The 23,379-nt window shown below is 43.6% G+C and overlaps 1 protein-coding gene across 5 annotated transcripts in view; it reads right to left on the bottom strand.

The window, feature by feature from the left end:
• Window positions 1-6,148: 6,148 nt before the first annotated feature.
• SPATA18 (spermatogenesis associated 18) overlaps window positions 6,149-23,379 on the bottom strand; it is a 36,808-nt gene continuing 19,577 nt past the window's right edge. For 2 of the 5 annotated variants that reach the window (XM_036020460.1, XM_036020466.1), the window contains 8 exons: window positions 21,856-22,203; window positions 19,871-20,213; window positions 17,722-17,880; window positions 16,443-16,618; window positions 12,579-12,702; window positions 10,600-10,683; window positions 8,164-8,209; window positions 6,149-7,899 (listed from right to left, as the gene is read on the bottom strand). In XM_036020460.1, the coding sequence (XP_035876353.1) occupies window positions 7,892-7,899; window positions 8,164-8,209; window positions 10,600-10,683; window positions 12,579-12,702; window positions 16,443-16,618; window positions 17,722-17,880; window positions 19,871-20,213; window positions 21,856-22,203 (1,288 nt within the window). In that variant the 3' untranslated portion in view covers window positions 6,149-7,891. Of the gene's footprint in view, window positions 7,900-8,163; window positions 8,210-10,599; window positions 10,684-12,528; window positions 12,703-16,442; window positions 16,619-17,721; window positions 17,881-19,870; window positions 20,214-21,855; window positions 22,204-23,379 lie in introns of all 5 variants that reach the window. The other 3 variants (XM_036020451.1, XM_036020456.1, XR_004901958.1) reach the window with 3 other exon arrangements.

The following is a 23,379-nucleotide window of genomic DNA, read 5'->3' as shown; positions in this document are numbered from 1 at the left end:
AATTCAGACAAGGAAAACATTAAGAAAAAATTTCGTCATCATTTCCATCCAAGTGTCTCTATTAGAATTATTAGCCCATGTGTTTCAAATCCTGGCACATCCAAACTTGACATTACACTTGGCCCTCCACTTCTCTCCTGGAGTTTTTTAAAACCTGCTTTTCAACTTAAACACTATAGTGATGAGAGATTCTGCTGGGCTCTAAAGAAGAAGAAAAAGTGCTTTAAGTTTTCATGAATAGGTATTGAAATAGGTTCATTTCCAATCTTTTCTTTGAGACATTTGGTACTTTGCAGAGTAAACGGAAGAGGCCAAATTTCTCTCCTCTGTTCAACGTTTGGGGAAATTCCAGCTGAGGTAGGCCACCTGTGAGGTCTAATATTTGGCTGTCAGGCTTTCTCACTCTATTTTAGACTTTTCTCTAGAGACTCATGTATGAATATTCATAAAGATGTTCCTACCTCTGAATCATCCAGGTGACTAGCTCCATTTGGCAGACGACCACAACCAGGCAAGACACGGTCGAGGGGGACTCATTATTCAGTATTCTAGCCATGACTCTCTCAGAGACCACGGTGAACACGGATCTACAGGGTGCACGGGAATGGCTTATGCACTCAGTAAGAAATATACATCCAGACAGCTCAACAAAGAAGCTGTCCAAATAGGAAACACAAGAGGAAATTTTTCACCTTTGGGGAATAAAATTAAATTGCTATTGTTTTTCATCCCTTTCTTTTATGGAAAAATCTAATTGTACAGCCCACGATTGGCCATATTTTTATATGGATGTATGCAGGTACAGAATGCACGCATTAAATTTTCAGTAATTTACCTATTACTGGAGTGGAGCAGATAATATAATATTCCTAGAGGCTTTTAAATAACACATAACATATGCAATAAGTTATTTATGCAATACTTTGCTAGTGGGTCATTAAAGCCAGATCCACATGAGTGTTTCACAGACTTATCTGCTGATATTAACAGATGCCCCTGGGGATTCTGATGCAGTGTACTTGCAGTGCAGTCCAATAATCTATCTGAAAAGCACGCCAAGTGAGTTTCATCACCAAACAAATCTGGGAAATACAAGTCAACATGTATATTGAAGTGACATAACATGTAAATAAAAGCATAGCTCTGACTTATTGGAAGTCTATAATTTAAAAATTGTCATTTTAATAACCCGAGTATTCAAAAATTTAGAAAACAATTAGTTGAGGTTTTCATAAAATTAATGCATTGTATGAATCAGGATATGAATGCACCTTTGTATGGAATGTTATTATGTTTTTGGTTTGAATAATATCCACTGGTCTCTTTCACTGATTCATAGTTACATTATTTAGGTGCTTATTTTTAAGAAGTGTAAATGAATGTGCATCAGGGGAATTAACTAGGAAAACAGAAACCCTGAACAAGGGAAAGTAGAAGGGAAATAGAAAGATGAGTGAAGATGCAAAGGTCTAACATAATATAAGATTTAAGGAAAATCAATGTCAGAGAAATAACACTGACAAATGTTAGGCTTAAGGGAATTTTACTTTATGGTACAAGTGATAGCAGGGTGAAGAAAATAAGACAAAAGGAAACAATAAGCAGACATAGAAAGAACAGGGATAAATAAGCAATTTCTTATTTCGGCCTTTTATTAACTAACTTAATAGATGAAAAGTCTTGTTACGTAATAAGAGTCAGGATTCTTCCTTCACTCGGAAAAACTGACAAACCCCAACTCCCAATGGTCAGCAGCATCTGCAATTCTAAAAAACTTAAACAGGTCCTATGGCAGCATTTCCTGCAACGGGTCTTCTAGAACAGGGCCTCCGCAAGAGCTGCACGGGAAGACAAGGCTCCACAGTGAGGAAAATGTGGAAACTGCCCCATATGGCTTCGTCCCTGAGGTTGCCCACGAGCAGTAGACTGAGCTCTGCAGAGTCCGGCGGAGATTTGTTCAACCCACTTTTTAACTCATTTTTCAGACCTACGTGACCACAGAATACTCTTTCAGTCCACACCTTATCAACACCCTGTAGAACCAGTGAAAGGAGTACAAGCTCAGTGTAACAAAATCGGGGTTTGAACTTTTGCTCCAACATTTACTAGGCTCATGACATAGGACAGGTTGGTTAGTAATGACCTTGAGCCTTAGCTTCTCCATCTGTAAAATGGGTTTACTCATATAAATTGCTTAACACGACGTTAAGGTTATTAGTATTCCACGGAGGATATTCTGGGAAAGTTAAGGTCATCTTAAACTTTCTGTCTGATTATCAATATAAAGTATATATATTAAATTATGCCATCACTCATAACACCCGGAAAACATTTATTTTTATAATCAGTGAAAATCTAAAAGTTTTTAGTTTATTTTTCCTTCCCTCTCCCCAACCCCATTCCTTCTGATTTTCCATTAAGCAATTTCAAATCAAACCAAGAAAGGTTAGAGGACAGTCACATCATGTCAAGGCCAGTGAGTCGCAGCAAACAGGTGTCATATAAACAACAGAATATACACGAATACAAGTGGGTCTTGGATCAAAAATGACCATGGTCTTAGCCTGTTCAAGCTGCTATAACAAAAAGGCCCTAGGCCCTAGGTGGCTTAGGCAACAAACATTTCTCACAATTTTGGAGGTGAGAAGATTGGGAAGTCCAAGGTCAAGTGCTAGTAGGTTTGGTGATGCCTCACTTCCTCCTTCATAAAAGTCCATCTTCTGCTGTGTTCTCACACGGTGGAAGAGGTGAGGGAGCCCTCAGGGTTCTCCTTTACAAGGACACTAATCTCATTCAGGAGGGCCCCACCCTCCTGGTGTAGTCACCTCCCTAAAGTCCCACCTCCAAATACCATCCCATCGGGTTCAGGGTAGGGGACACACATAGCTAGTGCACAGCAACCACTTCCAAGATGAAGCTGCCGTTTGGGAAGACAGAACTTCCACTGGCCAGTAGGACTGCTCATGCTGAACAGAGCGGTAGAATAGGTGGAAAAGCCCTCCCATGGCATGCCCCGCCAACCCCAGTCATGTCCCAAGGGCCCTAAGAGTTCCTCATCTCTCCCTTTATCCAGATGACTTTCAGAAAAGAATCTAAAACCTAATTCATACTATGGAGTTACTGCTCCAAGTCAGACATTCACACTCTAACATCCTTCAAAATCTGAAGTCTGAGGATAGCCCCAAAAGTGAACTGTCAGGGGTTTGCTAAGAAAGCATAAGTGGGGAAGCCGTCCTGGGAGGGCTCCTAAAATTATTTCTGTGGAAAGTATATTATTCTCTAACCTTGACAATGTGTCTTCTCTCATCATAATTAATGCCTCTTTCCCAAGGGTAAGAACAAAGTCCTCTATGTCCCCCCCGCCCCGTCATGTCTAGCCCATTAGTGAAGCTGCACTTGTGTTGTTTCTCATTCTTCTCATATGTTACATGAAGCTGGGAAACCTCCCTGAACGAGTTATCCCTCGGTGCTGGGTCTGCGCCTCCAGGAGACAGTGCTGCGGAAGACTGACTCAACCAGCTCTCCACGTCACTGGCTTCACGTGATCTCCCAACAGGAGGCCTTCCCAGGCATTGCCTGTCTTTCAGAGAGACCACAGGCCCACCCCGTAGGCGCACACTGCCCAGGAGCCCCGAGCACACTCTCCACAGCTGAAAGTCCTGCTTGCTATGGTCTCCCCAGGGCCTCGGGCAGTGCCTGGAGCCTCATTTAACAAGCATCAGCAAACGCTTCTTAAATGAACCAAGGATGAATGAACAAATAACGTGGTCCATTCTCACTTCAGCTCATGAGCCACCGAGCTGGGCCAGTCCTGAATCTGTTATGCCGAAGGCACGGCTCTGACACCAGTGCTAAGCCAGCTCCGACATCAGCTCTGTCTAAGAAGACAGAAGAGAAAACTGTAATGTCCCACCCCCAGCACTCGAACACCAGAAATCGATGGCAAAAGGGTCCCGTTCATCAACGACACTCAAGACAATAGTCTGATGACTAAAAACCTTTTCACATCACATTTCAATACATGATTTTGGTTGTATCACTAAAACTATGCCTTAAAGGCTATTGAAATAAAGCTATAACATAACCATTTTCATATTCTTTTGTTTCTCATCCAAGAGGAAACAGAGTTAGCTGCCCAATTTTGACATCTCATTGCCAGGGATACCATGGGAAGTATGATATTCATGCTGACACCCAGTAGGTAGTTTTCCAAAGTGTGAAACTGTCCCATCTTTACATTTAAAACCATTGGTCCTGCTTCATTTGCAAGGCCCCCGTTGCCTGCCTGCACCACAGCCAACACGCTTCGCTGCACTGGCATTGCAATGGCATGCAGCGAATGTCACCCTCGCAGTTCCCGGGCTCCCATTTCAATAACCTCATGTCGCTTTAATACTAGTTTCTTACGAATTCCACTTCACTTTACCCTTAAGTATAGACATGATGCCGTTCAAAATCATCCTACTAAGAAGTCTCTCACTCAACTCAAACCTTACAGAATGCCACTGACAGTGATCCGCCTCGTGCAGGACTTCCGGGGCGCCCGAGAGTGAGTGAGAACCGTCTGCATGCTGTCCTGTCACTGAGGAGCACAGCCAGGAGGTACGGCCCTGGTGCCGAAGTGTCGGAATCGATCCTATGAGTCTCTCCTGCCCATGCTCATTTCATTATTAATGACCCTAGGACCCTAGGCTCAGCAGATGTTTGCTAAAAGACTGAGTCACTCACCCATGGATTCCACGACTGAGTCACACCGAGTTACGCTCTCTGTGTAGCTCACCGCACTTCCATTATTATCTGGCATAACTTTCTTCTGTGGCAGGTATTTCCCCCTCCTCCGCATTCATGTATCTCAATGCTTCGGTTGATATGTGACATTTTCTGTTTTAAATGTGCTGTATGGCTCCATGTTTTCATTCTCCCATCATGCCCTGCTCTCTGTGACAGGGAAATCGCCAAGGGATGCACCCACTCATGACACCAAGCTCTGTCCCAGCGAGAGTCCCGCCCCCTATTGTCTCCCTGGTGCGTGTGCGGCACCTGGCACACGGGAGGGCACTCGCTGAAGGAATATTCCCGAGTGAATGCATGAATTTACCACCCACCCACCCAACCGACCAACCAACAAAAAAAAAGAACTGACGCCACAGGCCATAGAGGAACAAAAGAAAACAGGACAGAATGTTATTCTGAAATAGAAGGCCATGGGAGAAGCCTGCACGGTGCATTGGATGAACAGGTTCCTTCCTTATAACAATGGAGACATGTGGACCTGTTTGGGAGAGCAACTGAAATCATTCAGTGGAAGCTCCACGAAAGTGGGACGGTACGCCTCAGAGAGAGCATCCTGGCCGTGATGACAATGAACTGCGAGTGACATGAACTAAGCTAGCAATTAGGCTATGACAGGGAACTGTAGCAGTCACAGGGCTGGCCCAGACAGGGGTGCAGCCGGTATCTACTGAGGGAATTCCTGGCCCTACTTCAGGCCTCACAGAATGGAGACACCACCGAACCTGGGAATCTGGAAGGAGAGCATTCAATTACAAAGAACCTACAGATACAGAAGCACTCATTTTCTCGATTTTATTATTCTATATTAAACCGATAATACAGAAGCTATAATTTACCCAGATTGTGAAGTAACAGCTTTTCATTCTTCAAAGTCACTAAGGTTAAGGTGCATACCCGGGTGAAATGAGTACAGGTAGTCAGTCTCCTTCGTTTTTGTGGATTCTTTCTGAAAGTTATTCTAGAGCACTCACCACTCCCTGCTGTGGTTACAGTTCAGATCAGAGACTTGAGAAATAGCTTGTGGCCAGACAGGGTGCAGAGCAAATAAACTGAATACAGGTGACCTTTTCGCAAATCAGGCTATGCATTTCCACATTCAAATCCAAAAAAAAAAGAAAAAAGAAAGAAAATCTCATACATAAGCATTCTCTTTACTTAGTGAGACTTGAGAAATGACCTTTTACCATACAATGCAAAGTAATTGCTGCACGGTTTTAATATACACCAACTACTCTGGGAATGCATTTACTGTGTAAATGAGGGCCCATCTGTAAGATTTTGGTTCAAAACGTCACGAAGAGCTGCCCACCATTTCAGGAAATCATCCCCCATGACAACATTGTGAGTGACAGCGACTCTGCACACAGGTGAAGGCATCGGGTGACTTGATTTCATCTTCTAGGGTGGTTACACTCAAGCTTCTTGATCAAAATGCATTTTATTTTATTAAACAGTGACTTTCATTTTTTCTGCTTTATATTACAGTGAGGGTACTCTTATCCATTGTTTGAAAGGGTGTATGTACTATAAATCAATATTTGCATTTTATTTCATTTCAGAAAAGCCGGAATAAAATATGTTTAAGAAAGGGGAACTGACTCCAGGAGGGCCAGAAGAACCACTGATCCCACCCAGCCTTCTCTCTCTACCGTGAGCAAAGGCTCAGAGAGATGAAGTCATTTGCTTCAGGCCACAAAGCAAGCTAACAACCAACAGAGACTGGGGTTACCTGGGCACCCGGTTCTCCTGATATGCACTGCATTGCCTCAAAGTGGTCACTACATAGACACACAGGGAGGGGAAAACCGACCTCACACTTCAGAGCAACATGGTGACCATTAGACCCAAGGAGCAGGGACTGAGGCGGTCTCCTCTCCCTCGTCTCTAGGGACAAGACATTTTAGAGAAATTTGGGGGGTTTCCACCTGAAAAGCCTCCGGTGCCGGCTTTGGCACAGAACTGATGCGAACTGGGCTCTGGCCACTCAGAGTTTTCTCTCTAAAAGGCACGTGGTGACAGCAGTCCTTTGTAAGGCTATGTTTAAGGCCAGCTTCAAAGTTAAAAAAAAAAAAAAAAGCAAAAAAGACTACTACTTATCTTGAGAAAACCACATTCCATGATTATCTTGAACTTACAAGAGTTCAAGGACAGTGAGGAAAATGAAGGGATACGTGCTCAATTTAAACATCAATAAATGGTGCCCTAGTTTTAGGCCTTGAGTTTAGGTGTTTTTATGCAGACGCAGGTCAGAGGAGGCTCCACAAGTAGGTGGAGTAGGTAAAAGGGCAAGTTCCAGGTAACTTTTATACATAACGGGTACATTGACACTGCATGAAACATCCCCAAGAGATAAACGCAAGGTAATGAGCATTTATCTCATCGCTGGCTTCTACCCAAACCACTGCTCCACATTCAATGAAGCAAGAGAATTCTCTTACCTCGGCAGCTTCAACACACAGTACTCAGCAAAACCAACCGGGCGCTCCAAGGAGGAACAGAGAAGCGAGCCGATGACCCACAGTCTCTTACATCATCATCATCTCCATTTAGCCTGACGTCACCATCACTGCGACAGATTCCCCAACCCGAGGTTAGCGCTGTCCTCCACACCACAAGAGCCAATTAAAACACCCCATGTCATTTTCACGTTAAAGCTAATACCATCAATTGTAATGTTTACGATCAATGTGTGAACTACAATTTTTCCTCTCGAGTTTCGGACTCGACGTGGTCGAGGTTTTCCACTGTTGTTCACACCGTTGCCCTGAAAGGGCCTAGCGCTTGGCTGGTGGACTCTGCTTCGAACGAACGTGACCCTAAACACCTAGGCAATGGCTTTTATCAAATTAATGGAATTTGTATCTATAAAGTAAAATCAAATGCAATATATCTGAAGTTACAAATGCGTTAAGCCAAAGCATTTAACTCTCTGTGTGGAGTGGTACACAGAATTGCCTTTTCACATTATCTTAAGCGAGGCGAGAGGCAGATGCAGCAGGCAGATGGGCCGGGAGGCGGGCTGGCGGGCTGTTGCAAGTGTGCTGTCGCAAGTGTGCTGTCGCAAGTTTGCTGTCGCAGAGGAACCTGTCTGGTGGCTTTAAAACCCTAGGGAGGAAGAAAAAACGGAACCAGTTCATTGTTACGGTCACATTCTTAAGGGTTTCTTTTGAGAGGACCTCAGTGAAACAGGGCGCTCAGTCTAGGTTCCCGCCAATAAGACCTCTCCCTGGGAGGCTCCTCCCACGTCACCCCTGGGGCTTACTCAGATACCACCTGCCCAGAAATGAAAGGTGTGAGAAAGGAGCTTTAAATAATAATAATTTTTTTTAAAAAAGCAGAAAATTGTTCCATCTACACCGTCGCACTTACTTGGCAATCCACATCTTATCGGGGAAGGGCTCCGACTCCGAGGCAGCTGGAAAACAGGCAAGGAGAGTGGGGGTCACACAGCAGGCAGAGCTCAATGGGTGAGCCCTTCTGACCTTTTCCCCCTGAAGCCTCAGCTACACAGCTGCTCTGAGACACTTCAGGACTACAGCTTCCCCCACAAAGGCTGAGCACTGCGCTTCCTTGCTTACTTCCCGAAGTAATCAGGCACTCGATTTAGTTTAAATTATATCATCCATTAAAAGCTGGGCTCGGTGTCCCAGTGTTTTGTCGTTGCTGTCTCATGGTTGCTGAATACTTAGATCTGACGCTCAGTGGCCATCCTGAGTTCAAAGCTTTCCAGAAAAGGATTATTATTAACTAATTAAAGCTCAAACGGTCAAACACTGTCCAGCAGTGCCTTTTTATAAATTATCTCATGTGTCCAAAACACAGCCTGATTAAGCAGAGTCACTAGGCAGCCAGGAAAAAATCGTTTTTCAAATCCCACCTTTGCTTTCACTAAGCAGAAGCCACCACCTGTTCTGGGTCGAAATAACGGACCACAAGCGGCACTCTCGCTCTGAGCCCCCGAACACTGCGGCTCGGCACGCACAAAGGTGGAGCCGGGCTGGAGGCACGCCCTCAGCTAAGCCAAAGACCAGACTAACCAACAATGTTTGTATTTTACTTTGCAGGGCTACCAGTCTGGCTGTAAGGAGATGGTGGGAAGGGACAGAATTTGGGCAGCACTCTCACCTTTGAGGAGGTATTTTATTCTCCTCTGAAGTTTAATTACTTTGTTCTCCCTGGACACGTGGCCGGAAGGAGAAAGGAGGCGGGCCAAACACAGATAGGGGTTTATTAACAAGGGGCGGTGCCCAGGATTGCCTTCCTTCCAGGGAGGGTCCGAAGGTACCAGTTGCCGAGGATGTCAGCAGAGTAGGGGTCTACTTTGCTCTTTCTTCTGACGTGCCACTTCCTCTTAGACTGAGGAGAGCTGTGGCTCTGCCAGTATAAAATGCAAGATTTCCTTTGTGTTGATCAGGTTACTAAATGCACCATCCTTCTGCTTGTACTGACTGTAAATACTTAGTCCTGAACAAGAACAATTAAGTTTATATTAAAATCTCCAAAAGCAAAAGAACTGTGTCAGACTCATGCCTCTTCCATTCTCAGGCCATTTCCTTCATCTGGACTTTTTCTCCCCGACTTCCATGCTCACTGAAATTCTGCAAAATCCAGTCCCAACGCCCCCACACATCCCTTCCTCAGCACCAGGCCCAGAAGGCACCTCACCGCCTCTGACAAGCCTAGCACTTTCTGCCTCTTTCAGGAACCTAATCATATACCACCTTCAATTACTTTGTTTAAATCATGCTGATCTCCCTATGTTGAAACCCATGCAGGGAAGAGAACATGTTTTAGTTAACTTTTGTGTTCCATCTTCCGTGCCCCCCAATCTAGCATCCATCAGGTACAGAATACAGAATCAGACACGGACGTTACTAGATGTAATGCAGTGGGTGGAGTAACACTAGATGCTCACTGAACTCAGTGAGAGAGGGCGGTCTTATCACTGATAAGAGGGCAAGGGTTTTCGTGTTTGTTTTGCTGGGGCAGGGGACAGTCAGGCAGAAGTTTGGGGCTACAGCTGCTTCGTTAGAGATAATTTCGGAGAAGTGGACTGTTACCAGACGTGTTTCTCCTTCTCCACCACTCTCTCTAAAACACGATTGTAACATTTTTTACTTGAAGGAACAGCACATTGTTAGCCTGTCTGGTGTCCACATGCCACAGTCCAGCCCTGCATTTAAAAGACATTGACTAAATATTACTTGTTGAGTAACTCAACAATGGTGAACCGTAACAGTATTTTTAGTTTTCAGAGATATTACTGCTATTATTTTTTTCTTTGACAGACGTATTAATAATTCTCCCAAGAGCTGACATGAAAAGGGACTAATCTTATTCTTCTTACTTTTAAGCCGGGAGGAAAATTAATGCCTGCAATGCCTTTTATACAGTATTGAAATCCAGGTCATTTGAGCGATTTTCCCAAAGCACCCAGTAAGTTCCCGAGAGAGCGGGGACCCGTGCTGAGCCCAGCTGACCAAGGTGCCCCAGTTTCTGTTCCGAGGCCCCTAGTAGCCCAGTAACTGATATCTAGTGGCCCATTTTCTTTCAAAGACAAAAATAAAATGATGAAATAAGTAAAGTCTATCAGTCTTTCAACTAATTCAGAAAAAAAAAAACTACCTCTACTTCTTTCTAGATGACCAATTCCTTCAGCCAAGGTAGTATGCCAGATCAGTTTGGGGTTATCACAGCAGGTTTGCTTTCTACCTACAGACTTCTAACCGCCCCTTTCACAGGCTACCATTGAATTTTAACAGGTCAACCAGAGACGACATTGTGTAAAAATGGTTAGCTACGTACCGTGCTTAAACCAATATGGTTACGGGGGTAGATGGGACTTAAACTCCGGCTTCGACATCGGCTCACGGGTCTCACCGAATTCCACTAGAGTGAGAGAGAAAGAAAAGTAGGCAAGAGCTCATGCACACTCCCACGGCTTCAAACAGCACGCACATCCCACACAGAGAGGGGTTTGGTTGACCTGATCGCACTTGCCCGTTCCTGGGCATCAGCTCCTTTCATGTACCATAGTTGCCCAATATGTGACAATGACTTTACGATATTTCTCAAATAAAGTCCCCTCACACTGAACTTTGGGATATTCACAATCTTGGTGTTAGAAGAACTTCGTTTTGATGCCCCTTTTATACAGTATTGAAATCCAGGTCATTTGAGCGATTTCCCCAAAGCACCCAGTAAGTTCCCAAGAGAACGGGGACCCGTGCTGAGCCCAGCTGACCAAGGTGCCCCAGTTTCTGTTCCAAGAAACAGAATTCCTAAATTCCAACTTAGGAATTGTTACGAATTACACTGAGTTTGCAAGTGTTGGAGAAAGCAAGCTTCCCATGGGCAGGGATTTGAGTCTGTTTTGTTCGCTGCTGAACCTCCCGCCCCTGAGTCATAAATAACTGCAGAATTACTATTGTCAAATGAAGTGGATTGAGTGACTGAGCGAATCACCATTGCTGCCCGCCACGCCCTTAAATTAATGAGTAAGAAGAAAACTATATTCACTGTAATGAGATTTCACTAGTATTGTAAAAATCCTTGTTAAAAATTTCATTTTATTCAACCCGTTCCTTTTCCAAGTTCTTCCTTTTAGGGTATTCTTATTTGGTATTAGGAGTTTAAGCTTGGGTAGATGTTAGTGATATGCTTGATGGGAGAGAAGGAAATTAGAAGGTGATTGCTATGTGATGTAGAATATAATAGTGTCTGTTTCTACAGTAAGGGTTTCTTAAGGAAGAGTAACTACCATAGGGGCAAGAAGTGTGCGTTAGGAGCTCATTCGACATACAGCATGTGTGGCTCTCAGACCAACACACCCCAATTTCGATGGGCTTGACTTTCACTGCACAGAGTATGTTACTGAGATACTATCAGCTACAGTGGGCTACTTAAGCTGCAAAACCCCTTGTCTTAAGTTCTTTCAAAATACATGACTTCCCTTCTCCCCTATATGGGTGAAAAGCTGCACGAAGCGCATCCCCTATCCTCCAGCTCAGAGCGCAGGAACCGAAACCACCCTGCTGGCAGCTTTGATGGTGGCTGTGATGCAGACGGAGGAGCTTCACTTCATAATCTAATTAACTCTTTCTAGGAAGGGCAGGGTACACACTCTGTAATGTTCACTCTGAAGAATGTCCTCATGGCCACCACTTCCTACACCCAGTGTGCACAACAAAACACACACACACACTCAGACACTTGCATATCTAAGACTATTTTGAAGGTTGCCCAATTATTCCGCATATTCTACAACCAACGTACACAGGAAGAATCTCCCAATGATTGGCTCCTCTCTCCCCACCTCCTCTGCCCTCTTTTCCTCCACCCGTCCCCTCCCTACACATCATACTAAGGAGAGAAAAACTGGCCATATTCATTGTTTCTCCAAATGGAGAACTGACGATAAAAATTTGGCAAAATGTTTCCTGAAAGTTAATCACTTTTCAATGCTTATAGTTACAGAGGGCCTCTCATAACATGAGGTCAATGGGTTTTGCCCTTATAATAGCTTAATATTATCAGATAGGGGAGGGAGGTAGGACTAGCTTCATCTTATAGATAAAGCAACAAACATTGAAGTTACTGCCAGGAAATTATGAGGAATGATGGACAAATCAAATGAAAGAATCTGTTCTTTCCTCTCCTTTGTATGAAATCTTATCAAGCAACTCTTTAAGAACTTCTTTTATAGAATCTCTGGGTTTATAAATGTTCTCGAACTTGTGAATCAAACACTTGGGATGAATTGTCACTATGCAAGGCCACCGTACAAAAGCCCCTCTCCTGGTGACAGCTTCTCCCTTCATAATGACAGTGTCATTCTCCATGAGGGCAGGCCACACGTGATAGAAGACCAAGGGAGCACTGAAATCGGAGTCGTAGCTGCGGCGGTACCTGTGTCAAACACACAAAGGAAGGAGAAAGAGAAGTTAAGCAATTATGCAGCATGCCAGGGAGAAATGTCAGTGTACATTTCCATTGTGACTGCGCTCAGATCTAGATACATATGGGTCCTCATTCTCTTATTAAAGAGATGACTGTGGGCTCTTACAGTAGGAACCAGGGATAGCGAGGACCTGCACCGATGCACTAAGAACAAGTCATGTGAGACTAACCTTGGTCTTCTCTTCTCTGGATTATGCAATTTGCAATTCAGAGAAATACTAGAGACCATGTGAAGTCCCATTGGCTCCCTATAAGATTTCTCATGCTATCTTTGTGGACAAAATATAAGTGGATGATTAACTGAAGTCGGTGGGTTGGAAACTGGTTCAATGATCATATCCAAAAAGAGGTGCTTAATGGGTCGATGAGAACATGAAGGAAGGGGCAAAGGGCTGTCTGCCAATGCTGTGATGAACCAACATAGTCATCCACGGTTCGCATGGACTACAGAAAAATTGTTAAAAGGTGGGGAGTGGGTCAGAAAAAAAAACAACAGATGACAGTATCAAAAAATAGCTCAACTGCCTGGAAAAATAAGCTGAATCTAATAAGATACCATGTAATGTGGATGCCTAAGGGGGTCCTGCAACTGAATCTAGAAAGCATTTCACTACACAAATCGAGGTAATAAATGGCTTCATCACAGCCAAGGTAAAAATATAACAGATTTCAGTCGAACCCAAAATGAGTGCACAGTGTTATATGGCTGGAAAAACATAAAATTAGCTGAGTTAATAGAGACTAAGAATGGAAAGGGTGTTAGTCCCTCTAGACTGGTCCGTCCAGACCAGGCAACTGCTCTGGGTGTCGCCTTGGGAAGGAACGCGCTCACAAAAGCACGGAGCACAGGCCAAGGAAACAGTTCTGTTTGTCGAGAAATCTCCACACCCCCCACTTCATATGGGAAAAACCTGAAGGCATGGGGCCAGAAGAAGGAGATTTGATTAATTGCTTTTAAATGTATGAAAGGCTGCCAGAGTTTTAAAAAAAAAATGAAGAAGAAGAAGAATTAGACTTGTGCTGTGAAGTCCTAAGAGGTGGAACCAAACCCAGTCATTACGAGGAGCTCCAGTTTCCGCTCCACAGCCCGGCAGAAGTACAGTGCACACAGGGCCCCGAGAGGCCGTGTGTTCCCTCTGATTACCGGCATGCAAGCGGGGGGCCCGCCAGAGGTCTGCGAAATGTGCAGATTCCACAAACCAAGGCGGACGAGTGTTTGAATAGGACCATACGTTCTCTAAAGGAAAAGGGAAATTTTAAAAAGAGGATGCAGATATGTTCCGTAAGAGAACCAAAAGACCCAACAGCAGTGCTGTGTTCTAACATTCAGCTCTTCCTGGAGTAGAGGTACAGCGGGAGCGGTGATCTGAAAGAAACTAGAAATAAGGCAATGGCAAGGAAATGGGACAGGCTCTAAGGCGATCAGAAACACCATCGCTGCGATTTTCATAAGCCAAAGAGAGGTGCGTGGTCCCCACCATGCACAAGCTTGCAGGAGTAGGGGGCTGCCACGTCCCCGTGACTCTGCAGCCTGAAGGAAGACCCCAAGCTAACATTCCCTGAGCACGCACCAGGTGCCAGGCAGTGTCCTGAAGCACTTTATCTGCGTGATCTCAATGAACCTCTACAGCCCTAGACCGTAGGGGTTATTATTTCCCCCATTTGACAGAGAAGAAGCTAAGGAATGGAAAAATTAAATAACACTGGCAGGTTCTTCAGCTAATTCGTAGTGGAGCCAGGACCGGAACCCAGGCAGCTCCACACTGGAACCTCTGTCCTTAACCACTTGGCCTGCTCCCAGATAATCTCCAGCTAGAGCATAAGATCTCATGAAGTGTCAGCAAAGTGTTCTCAATTAATTTCATTTCTTCTAATTTATAAAGGAAACATTTACCATATAACACTTGGTAGAAGTCTAATGGTCCTAGATAAAAGGGTCTCGGGCAGTCACTTTCAAATGTCGGTGTGTGCAAAGCACACTCAGGCACTTCCTAAAATGCAGATTCCTCGGCCCCTTAAATCACAGATTCCCCAGACCTACTGCATAAAATAGCACTGGGTGTGTGATCCAGGAACCTGCATTTTCAGTAAATATCTTGAGCAATTCTGATGCAGGGAATCTATACACCATGCTTTGAGAAACCTGGCCTAAATAATGTAGTAAAAACCAATAAAAGCAAAAAAAATCTGATTTTTAAATGGGCAGGGAACCTGAATAGACATATTTCCAAAGAAGACATCCAGATGGCCAACAGGTACATTAAAAGATACAAGTCAAAACCACAATGAGACATCACCTCATACATATTAGAATGGCTACCACCACAAAGACAAGAAATAAGTTTCGGTGAGGATGTAAAGAAAACCGTTGCGCGTTGTTGGTGGGAACGTAAATTGGTGCACCACTCTGGAAAACAGTATGGAGCTTCCTTACTGTTAAAAAGATTAAAAATAGAACTAGCATATGATCCAGCAATTTCACTTCTGGGTATTTACCTGAAGAAAACAAAAACACAAATTCGAAAACATATATGCACCCTCATGTACATTGCAGCATTATTTACAACAGCCAAGATATGGAAACAACCTAAATGTCCATGGATAAAGAAGATGTGAGATTATATATATATCTATATATTTATTTATATATATATAAATAAAATTACTCAGCCATAAAAATAATGAAATCTTGCCAACAACATGGATGAGCCTTAAAGCCATTATGTTAAGAGATATAAGACAGAGAAAAACAAATACCATATAATCTCACTTATATGCAGAATCTAAAAAAAAACAAATAAAAATCAAGCTCATAAAGAAAGAAAACAGACCAGTGGTTGCCAGAGGCATTGGGAGGGAGCCAAATGGGTTAAGGAGGTCTCAAAAGACACAAACTTTCAATTCTAAAATAAGTAAGTCAGCCCTGGCTGGCGTAGCTCAATGGGTTGAGCGCGGGCTGCAAGCCAAAGTGTCGCAGGTTCGATTTCCAGGCTGGGTACATGACTAGGTTGCAGGCCATGACCCCCAGCAACCGCACATTGATGTTTCTCTCACTCTCTCTTTCTCCCTCCCTTCCCTCTCTAAAAATAAATAAATAAAATCTTTAATAAAAATAAAATAAATAAGTCAGGAGATTTAATATACAGCATACATGGTGACTATAGTTAATAATACTGTGCTGCATATTTGAAAGTTGATTTAAAAAAGTAGATCTTTAAAGTTCTCAGCACAAGAAAAAAATTTTGTAGCCATGCATAGTGACAGATGTTAGCTAGATATGTTGTGGTGAGCATTTTGCAATATGCACAAATATGGCATCATTATGTTGTACACCTGAAGCTAATATAAAGTTATATGTCAATTATACCTCAATAAAAAGTAATATGTATTTATATAGCACCTTTCTCTCACAATGTTCCAGAAAGCTTTTAGGTACTCATTAGGTCTCCCCAAGATCAATATGATCCATGAAAACCATATTTCCCCCTCTGAGTCACACTTGACCGGGAAGGAACAGGACCCCAGGAGACGGCCCCGTGCTATAGTGACACAGAAGGACGTGGCAGGGCCTGGAAACCAGGCAGTCTCTGTTGATTTGCTCACCCAGCGTTCTTTTCCCTAAATTGTTCCCAGGAAATAGAGACAAGACCACATTTATATCCCTTAGCTTCTGCTCCTATGTCTCTTACTTGGAATCATTAAAAACTTCTCCATCAGCCCCAAAGGCAATATCTAGGGGCGGCTCTAAAGTCTGCATTGCAAAGGCGATGCAGCATATCTCCTGGATGAAGTTACTGAGGAGGCAAAAGTCGACTTCTGGAGGGAATGAAATCTTGGGATTGACATTCATGGCTCGGATTACATCCTGAAAAACAGAAAGATGGCATCACCTTGTTACCAACCTATGACCAGAAACTCGGACAACCCTAAGGACATTAGGACGGATGGAGGAGGGTAAAGGAAATGGGAGTGAAGGCAGGTAAGCTGGGGAGGGAGTACATATGCTAACGGGAGGAAGCCTCATTAACCGGGAAGGAGGAGAGATGGCAGAGTACAAATGACACACTAAAGGCCAAAGTCTCAGAAAAATTAAAGAAAAAACCCTAAGTAGCTTTCACTTATTCTTTCTTTTTTTCCCTAAATTCTGGGCAAGTTATATGATGCACCAACACAGAACTCTGACTTGTTCATAATCTATAATAATAACAATTATAATAGATTGCTTTTATTAAGAGTTGACTACGTGCCAAGTTTTGTGTTAAGCAAATAATCTGCTTTCTTTCGTTTAATCCTCTCAAGAATGCTATAGGGTGGTGACCATCCCTGCTCCCGTTTGAAGATCAGAAAACTAAGGCACAGAGGGGTTGAGTAGATGTGTGAGGTCACACAGCTGGTAAGCAGCAAAGCCAGGATGCAAATCCCACACTGACTCTCCCAAAATCTTAGGCGCTGTGATTTCTATCTTCTGATCTTAAGGGCCCATCTAAGGCAGAGCTTTTCAATCCTCTTCATCTCATGCCACACACAAACTAATTACTAAAATCTACACCAAAAAAATTGTTTACCTATCTGACATTAAAAAAGGAAGTATAATTTTGATTCAGTCACACCAGATGACTATTGTTGTGTTGGCTGTTTTCATTTTTTTTAATTTGACAATCTAAGAGAAAAGAAGTCAGCACCCCTGACTGAATAGTCAGGTATTCAATGTTTTAAAAAATCTTGCAGCACACCAGTGTGCCACGACACACTAGCTCAAAATCGCTGATCTAAAGAATAGAACTACAGAGCTCAGAATATTCTCCCCCATACAGTGTGGGGGAAAGAAACAGCCAATATCGACTCGTTCTACAGAGTAAATCGGATGCGGCTCCTTCCTGCTCTTCCATTACAGAGACGAGGCACTGAATGGGTTTCTGGGTCATCAGTGTTCCCCACACCAGCCCCAGTAAGAGACCCAGCACTTACGTTGACACTGCTTTGGGAATCATATAGGTCAAGGTGGCAAATGATGTAGTCCGAGACAGCGTCATCGAAATCATTCGACCCTACGTAAGACGGTGACAAAGATTTCCTCACACGGATCTTGAAGTGTCTGAACGCCATTTTAGCTACATGGAATGCCTCCTGCACATAAAAATTGCAGCAGATTTATTTGGTGAGAGGAGGGGGGCAAAGAGGTCCAAAGCAAGGAATGAAGAAATTACATCCGTCAAAAATTCGACATCATAAGGGTAACTAAACACAGTTGGTCAAAACTATGTTCAATCTAGGAGAAAATGCATATCTCAATTTTGAAAAGTACGTAAATACATATACAACTGTCCATGTTCACTAATTTAAAGATAGTGGACCATCGTTCTGGTAATACGGAGTGCAGGACAGAAGTTCAAGGAAATAAATCATCTGTGGTTACATAAATACTTGGAAAATGCTAGCCTGTGCTATCATCCCACAGCAAAACCATATTACTGGTCAAAAAAATAAGAGAAAATTATCAATCTAGTGTTTGTTACACAGAGACACTAGAGTATTGGGCATATTTCCTGACATATACAACAGAAATTTATTTAGTGCCTGTTGTGTAGTCAGCACTGGGAAAACTTAGTTACACAGGAAAGACACGGCTTCTACGCTTACAGAACTTGAACCAACTCAGCCATTGATTCTCAAACCAGAGACTGGTAAGCTTTTTTCTTTAAGGAGCCAGATAGTACATATTGGGTTGGCCAAAAATGTTCGTTTGGTTTTTTCTATTAGATGGCTCTAGTAGCGCTTAGTAGTCTTTAACTTCATTCAAAACAATTTTGTCAGATTGTATTGTGACAGTTATCATGTCAGTGTGCATTTTTTTAAAAACTTAGCAAAATTCATGAATTTTGGTGTAGCCATTTTAATATGGAAGATGGAATGCAATAAGCAACATTTTCAGCATGTATATTTCAAGAAAGGTAAAAATGCAACTGAAATGCAAAAAAGATTTGTGCGGTGTACGGAGAAGGTGCTGTGACTGATCGAACGTGTCAAAAGTGGTTTGTGAAGTTTCGTGCTGGAGATTTCTCTCTGGACAATGCTCCACAGTCAGGTGGACCAGCTGAAGTTGATAGCGATCAAATCGAGACATTGAGAATGATCAACGTTCTACCACACAGGAGATAGCTGACATTCTCAAAATACCCAAATTAATAAAGTTACCGGTGAAATGAAAAATGTCTTTTATTTTGCAGAAAAAAACATATGGACTTTTTGGCCAACCCAATATTTTAATTTTTGCTGGTCACATTTTTTTTACATCCCTTTAAAATGTAAAACTATTCTTATACAATCTTAGCTCTCAGGTGGTATTTTTCTTAGAAATACAGATCATAGCCAGTTATTGTCTACCACAGGGGTGTCAAACTCATCTTCACAAAGGGCCACATCTTTAAAGGCAACCACAAGGCTGATGTGGCCCTTGGTGAAAATGAGTTTGACCAACACCTGGTCTACAGGTTCTAGTTTGCTGACCCTTAACATAAATTAATAAATATAGGATGAAGTGTAGTAGACACTGATAATTCTACTCTCATACCCAATGCCTGTTTTATTTAATATTTAATTGTTCTCATTATGGACCCAATATCTCAATATGGTACCAAAGGAACAAACTCATTTGCTTTGGGAATTAGGATTATATATATGAGCACTTTTTAATCTGCCATACTCAAGTAGCTGATATGGTAGCAGTTTCAGTAACTACTCTTCTGATTTTTCTAAGAATGGAAGGAAATCAATCAAATGATATTCATTAGCAATAATATGCCCACTGGGGAGATTCTGTGCAAATCAAAGTCTCATCCAAGATTGTCCTACAGTTATAAATAGTACAAAAGTGTCTAGTCAATATCAATAATAATACAAATGAATATTTACTGATTCTGAAAAATGGTTCATCCCAAATGTTTGCAATGGAAGGACTGGGAAAGAGGGAGGAAGGGGAACACATGGAAATCACACCCTCTTGCAGGGACCTCAGGGTCTACCAGTTTTTTTAAGCTGTACTGTTCAGTTTACCAAACTGCGTTCTCCCTGCTGCGCCCAAGAGCCGCTGGGGCGAGGCCAGAGTGTCGTCACATACCACTGTGGCGATGTAGATGATCCGCTGCACCGTCTCGGCCTTGTCGATGCATTGCCGCAGCAGGCACTGCGCGTCCAGGCGGGCCTGGGAGTAGGCATCGCTGAACCGGGACACGAGGGCAGCCTTGCGCGCCGCACTGGATAGTTTGGCGCGATTCGGAGACGGGGTCCTGACCTTTACCACTGCGGTGGAGGGGCTACCTGGCCGGCTGTGGCTGCGACTGCGGCTTGGGCTGCGGCTACGGCTGCGGGTGCGGCTGCGGCTGCGGGTGCGGCTGCGGCTGCGGCTGCGGCTGTGGCTGCGGCTGCGAGGGACAGGACTTGGAGACCGGCTCCTGGTGGACCTGTTGGTAAGCAAGAATCAGCAGGGAAGCCCTCTGATTCACTTCTCTGTCCTTCTAGGACTCTGCTTCTCCTACATCAGCTGTAAATACTTGGGAGCACTGGGCCCTCTGGCCCAAAAGCAGTGGCTCCAGGACGCCCCCACCAGGCCTGTGGGAAGCACTGCGTCTCCACAAGGCCTCAAATGTGACCACAGCCGTGAAACAAGACTCTCCGTTTCCATGGTGACTTAGAATCGATGAGGCACTTGCACTCACTGGGCACCTCAAATTATCCTTTAAGCAGCCCTGTGAGGCCAGCATTGATTGTTGGCCATTTTTCAGATGAGGAACTTGAAGCTCAGAACAGTTAACTGGCTGTCCTGGAGTAACACAGCTAGTAAGAGCCAGAGTTAAAGTAGTCAGATTTTCTTTATTTCATACCCCAGCCTTGGGGAGCCTTATGGTATAAAATGAGATGAACACGGAACAATGAGAACGAAGGTCTGTGTTGTAGCTCCAGCTCTACCACCTCACAGCAGGGGGAGTGGTTGCAATCACTTCTCCTCTCCAGAGCCTCAGTTTTTACCTGCATCATTTTTGCTGGGCTGGGGGTGGGGGTGGGGTGGGAGTTGGAAGATCAGGTGAGCTAATACTTGGCAGTACTTGGTGAATTGGAAAGCATAATATCTATAAAACGTTCATAGCTACCAAATACAACAGAAATTATCACACTAGCCCAACGACAATGTTCCCCCCGCCCCCCCTCCCAAAAAAGGGAAGTGTTGTAGAAGAAACTATGGGGCATAAGGTAGTGCAAAGTGGACTCTGAAGGGGTGGGGGGAGCCCTCATTAATAGTATTTGTCAATTTCCATGGTGCAAAAAATACTCCAACCATGGCCAATCTCAAGCATAAAGGCCGAGAATACATCCTCAGGAGCCGGTACAAGCCAGCAGCAGCACAACATGAGAAGGAGTGATTCCCGAAAATGAAAGACTGAGGTGACATTTAGAGGAATGGGGACCTGGCTTGGGGGTGGCTTTAATAACTTGAATTGGGGCTTGTTATCAGGCTGGGGAGAGGGGGGTTAGAAAGAAAAGGGAAAATGTAATGACTCCAAAGACAAACAAACAGCCTAGTCTGTCTTCACCCAACACTGCCGGAATGACGTGTCTTAATGTCTGTGCGTGCGTAGTGAGGGATTTCCCAAAACACTTACCTACTCTTTCCTCAAACAAACCTGTAAAAAGGAAATAGCCTACAGTAAAATGACAGTTAGTCATCTAAGACTCTTGGGCCTTAAGAGAACAGGACCCTCATTTCATGGAACATTCTTGCAATATGGGTACCCCCTCTTGCCTTGCAGGCCCCGTCTGTCTAGTTTCAATCCAAAGAACTTCCCTTTCTCAGACCTCTCCGCTTCATTCCTTAGGCTCCAATGTCAGCCCCAAGTCAATTAGTGCCCAAGTACTGGCCACCCACTAGGTGGTTTCTCTCTCTGGAAAGGTACAGTTAGAGAAAACAAACACCTTACATTTCAAAGCTTCCCATATTGTAGGGGTATGGATTCAAAGATGTCATTTTACTTTTTTTTTCCCCCAAACCAGGCTTTTATCACAAACAAAAGGAACTTAAATGAAAAGCTCTGTGAGAATGTGCCGGACCTTCCTTGGAGTACAGATTTTTCAGCAGACAGAACAGCGATCTCGTCCTTCAGCGTTCGGAGCTGTTTCTCATAATCAGATATCACTTCTGAGTCAGACTTGTCGGAGCTGCGCTTGTCGGAGCTGTCCGAGCCCCGCTTGTCCGACCTTTCCAAGATGCGCCTGTCTGACCTTTCCGAGATGCGCCTGTCTGACCGGTCCGCACCGCGCTTGTCGGAGCCGAGATCCTTCGTTCTTCTCTGCTCAGGGGTCCTAGGCTCAGCGCGCAGCTCTGCGGTCCTACGCACCGAGATCCTATTCGCTGCATTTCTGTGGCGGGACTCCTCCTGGGCTTGAAGAGATTTAAGCCTGAACAAGAAAAAAAAATTAAAGAAAGAAAAGAGAGGGAAGAAGGAAAGGTAATAAGCAACAGTTGGCACATTTAAAATAAAAGCTACTCTACTTCGTATGCCATTATTGCATTGGAAAACTCGAATGAAAATACGCAGGAACAAACCAAATTAGCAAAGAGTAGACTCGCCAGGTCAGGGAGCCACTCCGTGTCTGCAGCTTGCATTGGAAAAGGCTCTTGAACAAGAGTTACATATGCAGATCCTCTAGCAAAAGCAGAGTGGGCCTGTGGTCATACTGTTCTAGGTTGGACTGATACTAACTGCACAAAATTCTAGAAGCATTTGTCCAAAAGCCAGGCAAAGATATTATCTCTGAAGATAGACTATGGGGGGAAATGACAATGGAAATTGAATATCATGCACAATACTGGGTAGAAGTGTGTACGTATGACAGAAACAAACAAAGCTTTAGAAATGAAATTGGCATCCTCGTAAAGATACAAAGAGGTACGGCCATCACCAGACAGGAGCGAAAGCCGTAAGAAGAGGACCTGCTGGGAGGAAAACGACAGCGGTGTAAGATGACAAGGGAAGGGGTAAGACTGAGAAGCATGGGGAGATGCTAAAAATGCAGCAGCGGGATTAAAAGCTGTGCTAGAAACAGCAAAGAACAGAATCACTGGGTAATCTGATCATTGCATTTGAGCGGGTATATCAGATAGGAATAAGCGATTGAAATGATGAGGGGGAGACAGAAGTGGAAAGCAGAATGGTGCTCCAAGCTGTAATTTAGGGGTTTGCTGAAGAAATCAAAACAATCGGAATATGTGTGAAGACAATAGAATGGTATTCGTATGGAAATATATATATATATTTCTTTTTTTTAAAGATTTTAGTTATTTATTTTTTTTAGAGAGGGAAGGGAGGGAGAAGGAGAGAGAGAGAGAGAAATCAATGTGCAGTTGCTGGGGGTCATGGCCTGCAACCCAGGCATGTGCCCTGACTGGGAATTGAACCTGCGACACTTTGGTTCGCAGCCCACGCTCAATCCACTGAGCTATGCCAGCCAGGGTTAGAAATATATATATATATATTTCCATATGAATATATATATATTCATATATATATATATATTCAAATATATATTTTTATATATGTAAATATATATATATTACACATATGGGTTTTAATA

Source organism: Phyllostomus discolor, chromosome 1 (genome assembly GCF_004126475.2).
Source record: "Phyllostomus discolor isolate MPI-MPIP mPhyDis1 chromosome 1, mPhyDis1.pri.v3, whole genome shotgun sequence".
Classification (NCBI taxonomy): Eukaryota; Metazoa; Chordata; class Mammalia; order Chiroptera; family Phyllostomidae; genus Phyllostomus; species Phyllostomus discolor.
This window is presented reverse-complemented; position numbering and strand designations above follow the sequence as displayed.